Raw genomic sequence first — 8,875 nt, forward strand, 5'->3', positions numbered from 1 at the left:
AAGATGATGACAGAAAGCTGTGTGTGGAATATGGAGGTTAAAGGACAGCCTACAGTCAGAGAAGGCAAGTAAAGACTCTTTTAGATTACAGGAGGATTACATGTGGATTTAAAGTATCAACTCAGCACCAATAGATTGGAACTGCCTGAACAGAATGTCCCACTGACACACGCAAACTATGAACGACATACAGCAGCGCCTCCACTGACATGAGGAATTTCTGTGATTTTCTTGGAATGTTACAAAATTTAGAACGAGGTGAGACTGTTGTTGGCTAATAGAGACATTCAGAGTGCCTATAATCCAGTACATCTACTGTGTGTGTGTGTGTGTGTGTGTGTGTGTGTGTGTGTGTGTGTAGCAGGCGCTGACTGTGGGATGTTGCTATGGAAACACTTGCCCTGCACAAGGGTGTTGAGTTGTCTCCCCACCCATTACTCTGCCCTCATTGCTTTCTTAGGCTTGTGGAACAGACTGTAATTTAAAGGTTTTCTCTTTGGGAGAATGAATCTACAAACACAGTAAAGATAGAATAATCAGGGTCGATAACATGCTTTGTCGTGGCTGTCTGTTCATGATTAAAAAAAAAAAAATTATCTCTTTATAAATTGATGGCTGGCATCCACTTTATTACTATAATGGATGAGATTTGCTAAAGCCCCAGAAATTGTTAGATTGTGCAAAACCCATTACACAATGATGATCAGTATCTTAAAAAAATTGCTTGTTGTGTCTGAGAGTTGCAATTTTTCTACTATTTCACACATCATTAGGAACTTAATTGGTCATGTCCATTATATGGGATTTTACACTGCAGTTCATACGTGGTCATTTCTTCCTCTGAAGCCACCCTCAGGCAGTCACTGGTGGCACCAGTCTGAGAGATGGCCAGACAGAATCCTTCATCATTCCGCTATGGCTTTGACCTGGGAGGACACTTCCAGGATCTGCATCCCCTGGGCAGCGGAGCGTCTGGGCTGGTCTTGTCAGCGGTGGACAGACGCACGGGTCAGCGCGTGGCCGTCAAGAAACTGTTGATGCGTGATGCAGTTAGTACAAAGCATGCCCTGAGAGAAGTGAAGATCACACAACGTCTGCAGCACGAGAACGTGGTTAGGGTTTTTGAGGTACTGGGTCCATACGGCCAGCCGCTGCCTCGTGACCTTACCCAGCTGAGTGCTCTGTACATAGTTCAGGAGTGTATGGAAACGGACTTGGCCCGGCTCCTTGAACAAGGTCCTCTGCCTGCGGAGCATGCTACTTTGCTCTTCTACCAGCTCCTGCGTGGTCTCAAGTTCATACACTCTGCCAACGTCTTGCACCGGGATCTCAAGCCTGCCAACATCTTCATTAACACCGACCAGATGCTGCTGAAGATTGGAGACTTTGGCTTGGCTCGCATAGTTGACCCCCATTACTCGCACAAGGTCAGTGTCAACAATTTCACAGGTCACTCCAGAAATGCAGGGTAGGTGTGAGCTGGCATTGAGGAGAAGATTCACTGATAGAGATGAATACCTAAATCACACAAAACACATAAGAAAAGTATAAATAAGTCCCTTTGCTGAAGGAGTACAATCCATCTCAGGTAAATCTTGAAGAAGCACCCAATTCAACTAATCAAAGGTTTAATTATGAATTGAAAAGCCGGGTAAAGTGTAGAAATAAAAGTCTATGAAGTTCAGGTGATTTCCAAAGGGAGGGTTGAGAAGCAGTGGTCTAGATTTAAATGAGGACATCTAGAACAATGATACGTTACAATATTCTTACTCAACATTACATCAGAAATAAATTATTTTGGCAACGGCTCTAATGAGTTTCATATAATCAACCAAAACACCGACCCAGGATTCTTTTGCAAATGAGCAGAGCTGGAGGTGAATTAGAACAAACGTTAATGAATCGTTAGAACTGAGCTCTAGAGGTTGTACTTTTATGCATGTTCTGCCCGGAGGAGCCTTCAAATGACTCAGCTGTTGTCCTTTGAATGGGGAATAACTACTGTTTCATCCAGAGCCAACAAATTGTGGAGTAATACTTCCATAACCTCTTCAACTTCTGTCTTATAAAGTTACAGTATGATCAATGTGAATTATAACCCTGTCTGTTTTGGATTAGGACCTGAAAGATTAATGTGGCAGTTTACTGCTCCATTGTGTGGGTTTATTGTTGAAGGTAGCATACTGTGTAACACTAGCAGAGCACTGAGAGCCCAGTGAATGGGAAGCTTTGTAAGAGCTAGAAGGAAATGGACGGATAAGAACAGGGATGGGGGGGGGGGGTGCTATGCGACGGATGGGGCAGTGTGCAGACGAACCAAAATAACAGACTGGCACAGAGTGAAACAAGGCAAACAATGGGACATGCCGAGTGTGATTGTGGGAGTCTTAAATCTAATGGGGCCAAATGACTCTGTTTGCACAAGAGAGTGCTCACAAACTTTTTGGTTTGATGAGAGAGAACAGCAACAAAAAGGTAAAGTAAAAACCCAAGCTGGAGGGTATTTTATGAGGTCAGCTGAGTCTGATGGCCAAAATGCTTTTGTAAACGTTCTGATAATTGCAGAAGATGAATAATTGCATAGGTTACCTAGGTAGTTAAGAAATCTTGCGACTCACACAAATTTCATGTTTTTATGCCAAAAAAGAAATGGTTATGTTTAATTAAGTATGTCAATCTCTGCACGGGGCCACATAAGGGAAAGACTATTACCATTCTTGACAAACATTTGTATTTTCCCTCTTTGGGGGTCCTTGGCTCTGGCTGGATCAGAGTTAGCCTATACTTATATTTATTGTCAAATATATTGGTGATCTCTCTCGCTCTCTCTCTCTCACACACAGACACATACACACACTGTCAAGTTATTTGATTTAATGTTTACAGTTTATTGTGAGAAAATTGCGTTTATTGTGTTTTTCAGTGCCCAAGTATTGCTTTTCCCTGTTGATCACGACCAGCTTCTTAGAGGAGTCACTGACAACAGCTGTAGACCTAGTGTCACCCTGTCCTTCAAGTCATGCAGCCTTCCTTTTTTGAGTCTGTTGTAATACTGGTTCTAGAAGAGCTCTTTGGAAATGGTCCAGAATGTCAATACATTTTTTCCAGTTCATCCTCTGCGTTAGCAAATGCACCACTACACTGTAAGCTTTAAGAAGAGAGTGCGTTCACCTCACACCGTGGAAGGGAACATTCAGTTCTGAGCTCTTACAGAGGAAAATAGATAACTGAAGAGCGGTGTCAAAGGAGCACCTGTGTCCACATGTGACAGCTACAGAAGGTGCTGTGAGAAAGCACTAGAAATCAGCTAGATACTGAGAGAAAACAGAGCATGATGGTCAGCGTTTTATGCTACAGCTTAACACACACACACACACAACACACAGACAAAAACCTATCTAGTCTATTTGCACTCCATCACCACCTCATTACTTTGTGGTGTAATGCATTGATTTAGATTGAATTGTAAATCAGTTGCGGTAACACGAGAACTGATTCAGCATTAATTGTGAAATGAGTCTGAAATCTGTTGCAATGACTACATTTGGCCTCGGTGCAGCGCACGTCCATGGTACAAAGTCATGCAGTGAACAGGACGTATGAATGGCTTTCATGTTTTTGTGGAATTCACCCCTCCAAAACTAGACCCCGCTGGGCCTGCTCAGTCAGACCTCACAAATAATTCATCTCCTGAGCTTGGGAAGACTGGGAGGTGAGAAAGGCAAGACACAGAGGAAGGAGAGAGAAAAAAGGGTGAAGTGAAGACGAGATGGAGGGGGGGGGTGGGGGTGGGGGGGGGGGTAGTTGTGTGGTCCTATTAGCTGCTGCTCATCAAACATTGAACAGTTCTCAGTCTTTTATTCAAAGATGGATTGAAGAATTGAAATGAGATGGCAAAGGCTGCTTGCGCATGTAGAGACATGGGCGAGAGTATGTAGAAGCTGTTCACAGTGTGTATATTGTGGGGTTCTGTATTCTATTTTAAGTGGATACTATGATTACAACCTCATTTTAAAACCAGATTATCTTACTTCTAAGCAGAAAGAATTATTTATGGACTAATTGGAAAACAATGTAGTATATAATTATTATTATCAACATTTGGACACGGATACAAACAGTAGTAACATAATACAAATGCATGATTATAATCTAGGAACAGGATTTTTTGCATCAGTAACTACAAACCAATAGACAGCGTATTATGTCTGGTTTTTTTTGTTTAAGCAGTCTTTATTTGTCTTTGTCTTCATAAATACAGGGGTACCTGTCAGAGGGTATGGTGACGAAATGGTACCGCTCTCCACGCCTCTTGTTATCTCCAAACAACTACACCAAGGCCATTGACATGTGGGCAGCTGGATGCATTCTGGCTGAAATGCTCTCCGGTCGGATGCTCTTTGCAGGTGAGACAAAGAGAAAGCGGACAAGGCTAAACAGAACTCTCAGGGCAAAATCTTCTAAAATAAATGAAATACAGTATGTTATTGCCCTCTTTTTTTTTGGGGGGGGGGGGGGGGGGGGCTGATAAAGAGAAAGGCAAAATCACCATAATTAGTTATAATTAAGGCCCTAAAGCCCTTCATTTTTATGTAATATGTTTTTTTTTCCATGCATGATTTGATTTGATAATTTCCTCAGACTACGAAAGTGCCTCGCATCCGATGTTTCAGTTACAATAGCTCTCCCTGCTGGTCAAACTCAGCTACATTTGTATTTAAATACGCTAACACATGACATCTATACATGAAGAGATAAGAAGTTATGTTGGACATGTGCTTGAACACATGAACATTTCTATAAAAAAAAAAAAGAGTTCGATTTCTGACTTCAAGCAGCATATCAGATCTTTACTTAGAACATGTGTGTACCTCGTGGTTGTCATCTCTAGGATCGAGTTGATGTTAATAAGCGCTCTAGTGTTGTTTATCATATTCCATAAACCAGCACATACTCTTCTGTTTTTTTTCCCTATCTGTAAGCCCTCATCTATCTTTTTTTATGGGCCCTCATGTGCTGTGTTCAGGGGCACATGAGCTGGAACAAATGCAATTAATCCTGGACACTGTGCCTGTGTTGCGGGAGGAAGACCGCCAGGAACTGCTGCAGGTCATGCCGTCTTATGTCAGCCATAGATGGGAGGTCAGGAGATCCCTGAGGCAGCTTCTGCCTGGAGTCGATAATGAGGGTGAGATTGGGAGGAAATGGGGGTGGAAACTAGAATCTATTTTTAATGAATAAGTAACTGAAGTTTTGAACGAGTGACTGAAATATACTCCAAAAACTGACTGGCAGCAGGCAATATTTCGATGAGACGTTAAAATGTATTCAGAGAGTCACGACGTGAATAGAGCCAAGTGTGAACCGGTAACTGTCATGCTATTACATCAGGATCATAGACGATCAATTTATTCATTTTTGTACTTTTGTACACTTTAGCCATTGACTTCTTGGAGCAAATACTGACGTTTAACCCGATGGACCGTCTGACTGCTGAGGCAGCCCTGTCTCACCCGTTCCTCCGACGGTACTCCTGCCCACACGACGAGCCTACGTCCCTTCAGCCTTTCCGTATAGAGGATGAGCTGGACGATAACTTGGTCACAGATCAAGGACAGTCCTTGAGATCACACTGGGACAGGTAAGGGAAGGAACAGAAACCACAACCACATAAAGCACTATCATAATATAAGAATAAATGAATTTGACATAAATAAATATTTATTGACATAAATATTCGATTATTTATAGTCCTTTGGTGTTGTTTGGAAAGGGTGACTGCCCCCAAACTCTCCTTGTGTTAATGGACAGTTAAAGTTCTGAAAATAACTAACCGTCGCTTGGTCAGTTGGACTTCATAGGAAAATGCAGCCAGTTTTATTTCTATGAGTTTATGACATCATACACAGCTCTGTAAAGCAGCACAATGTGGAGTATCCTCAATTAATGTTAACAGAGCCATTCACCTGGATCTTTGTTTGACTGAGAATAGATGACTTAGATGACTTTGGAAATGAAAAATTACTTTGTCATGTATGTAGTTAGATCAGACAAGAATGGAAAAAAGGCTATGCTTGGAAACCAAGATGAAATTTCCCAGGGGGCTTTGTGATGCTTAGTGCTGGTTAAATATAGAAGTTCATTAACTCTCCTCTTAATTAAATGTCATGGTTGAATTTCTGACAGCTTCGTTCGGATATCATTGTTGTTCTATACTGCCAGTGATATGTGTTACCGACGTGAGCAAATTACAGAAAATTTACAATGGACTGTGGAGGTATAAGCCAATAAGTTCATTGATTTCAGCTCAATAGCAGTATCCGTATAAAACATGATTCGAGACGATTACGACTTATTCAGCTGTATTGACTCGTTCATTTTTTTTTTTTGCTGTTTTCAGCATGTCGTCAGATTCATGCTGGCAGCAACGGGACCAGTGCGGGTGCATGCAGAGTGTTTCCGAGATTGGCGAGGCCGAGGAAGACGAGGTGCAGAGGGACCCTCGGGCAAATCTGGCCTCACTGATCGAGGAAGCTCAAGTGGACCCTCGCAAGTACTCCCACAGCAGTTCCGCAGAGCGCTTCATGGAGCAGTCCCATTCTTCTCCAGACCGAGCCTGCGCGCCCTACGCTGATCTCGACTGGGGCCGTTCTTGCGATTACAAGGTGGGTTCGCCATCCTACCTGGACAAGATAGCTTGGAGAGAGGGGAAACCGCAGCACTACTCAGAGCCCAAGCTCATCCTGGATTTGTCCCACTGGAAGCGCAATGCTCTACCTGGACCTGGGAGGAGAAATGAGGGACGGACTGTGGAAAACGAAGACCCCGGAAACCTGTTCCAGGAGATCTCTCAATGGGTCGAAAGTACTCAGTCTGGCCTGCGCTCCCCCAGCCCACCTCAGGAACCTCTTTCCCCACCCTGTTCTCCTCCTCTGCCCCTGTCTCCTACCACGCACCCTCATTCCCTCCTTCACAGGTGCCATCCCATGGATCTGCTGTCAACTCCTGACTTAATGAGTGAAGACAGCAGAATGAGCTCTCCCTCTTTCTTTTCATCTCCTCCTCCCATTTTGCCTTCTTCCCCCTCTTCACCTCGGCCAGACACCACGTCTGACACCTTCATTTCCCATGGTTCTGAAACCAGCCAGGAACGCTCTCGGACTCCCCCCTCTGGAGAGGAACATGCACACTTTGATTTGGATGTGTTCATTTCCCGAGCGCTCAAAATGTGTGGTCAGAGTGAAGGACTGGGAGGAAATTCAGATGCTACTGAACAGGGAAACTTTAATGGTATTCCTGATCTCTCCGGTCGCCAGCGTTCCAGACCTCAGACTTCCACTCCTGACATGGTAAAAGCTCAAATCTGCCACAAAGAACACTGGTAGAATTACGGAAACTTAGAAGAGGTAGCTACACCCAGACCCTCATTTTGAAAATGAAGCTGATCCTTTGCTTAGCGCTGCAATATTGTATAGAATTCTTATTGTAATCATTTTTGTGTGGCTCTCTCCTTTTCAGTCACATCTTTTGCATCCGTATTGCTGAATTTTTGTACGCTGAAGGCTATGGCAAGGGACCGAAAAGGAATGAAAAATCAGAAATCAAGTGGGAGCTTAATATTCAAACTCTACAAGATTGTTCTCAGTGAAACTCCATCCTCAAAGCCCCCTGTTGGAGTGCCTTTTTTCTAAGATTACATTTCTAGGTACTATGTATTTTATGAAATCTTGATTTGAACATCTGCACACACTTCATGATTTGGAGTTTAAAACTTAATGTTTCAGTCAGGAATTAACACTGGACAAAAAATATAACAAACTTTACAGAGCAATATTTAAGACATAGCCAAGCAGTCAGCTACATTAATTAATACCATGTGACCTTTGAGGGATCAGGCTCACTTCAAAGTTATTTATTAATTGCATTATCCAGAACTTTTCATTCAATAAACTGTCGTGTTTCATATTATTTGAGTGTGCCGCTTTTTCTTTTTTTGGTAGCAAGCTTTCATTCATTTAACCACAAATCACTTAAACTAATAACTGGGACAGGTAAGGGCAAGAACAGAAATAAAACTGAAAACATAATAAAACTGAAAATGTGACACAGATCAAATCAGATTTGATTTCATAAAGCAAACATCTTTTCATTTGTACTTTACTTGTGTGTGTGTGTGTGTGTGTGTTAGGCTGCAAATAGTACATTTTAGTTTACACTTATGTCACTGTGTAACGTTCTGTCATTGGCTGTCGTTGAATTGCCTATATTAAACACATGAATTTTTCTTATTTCCTATGTTTTTCTTATTTTCTTATTTCTCATTCGTGTAATTGCGGTCTCTGCCATAACTACACACTAAAATTAATTGCGATCTTGCAGAACAATGTAAATTCAGACTTAATAATTTGCCTATTATACGTCGAGAAAGTAAGCTCGGAAGATCTAAAGATATACGTATATACGTCTGTTCGTCAGACAATACGGGAGACAACAAAAGAGCACAGCCCTCTACTGCGAACCGGCGTAAATGCTGTACTTAACATATTTCTTGATTCATAACTGCAGATCGAACGCAGCCATACTGCTCACCAAAACAATTCGACTTGCTTGAACGCGCCCTGGTAGTGCGGGTCATTGAGACACCACGCCTGCACACTACCTTGAGTTACGTAACACTCAAATACACATGACGTGAATATATGTGGTCGAAACAGAGAGGAATCATTTTACCTTAAAGTAGGTCTGGTCGTTTGCTCAAGAGAATCTAATCAATAATATACAATAAATGTATTTGTTTCGTTGTGAAACAGTCGACGTTGAGATGGAAATCCATTTTAAGCTAATGCCAGTTTACAAGTGGATTTGCACCTAAGCA

The 8,875-nt window shown here is 42.3% G+C and overlaps 1 protein-coding gene across 2 annotated transcripts; it reads left to right on the top strand.

Moving 5' to 3' along the window:
• The first annotated feature begins 884 nt into the window (after nt 1–884).
• On the top strand, nt 885–7,385 carry mapk4 (mitogen-activated protein kinase 4). Of its 2 annotated transcripts, none has more exons than XM_030776142.1 (5): nt 885–1,427; nt 4,262–4,406; nt 5,027–5,188; nt 5,440–5,644; nt 6,392–7,385. In XM_030776142.1, exons 1-5 carry the CDS (start codon nt 885–887, stop codon nt 7,383–7,385), a joined length of 2,049 nt encoding a protein of 682 aa, XP_030632002.1. The 2 variants fall into 2 exon arrangements, with proteins under 2 accessions (XP_030632002.1, XP_030632010.1); XM_030776150.1 differs by having other exon boundaries at nt 5,440–5,641; nt 6,401–7,385.
• Nucleotides 7,386–8,875: the final 1,490 nt, after the last annotated feature.

Source organism: Chanos chanos, chromosome 1 (assembly GCF_902362185.1).
Source record: "Chanos chanos chromosome 1, fChaCha1.1, whole genome shotgun sequence".
In the NCBI taxonomy this organism is placed as follows: domain Eukaryota; kingdom Metazoa; phylum Chordata; class Actinopteri; order Gonorynchiformes; family Chanidae; genus Chanos; species Chanos chanos.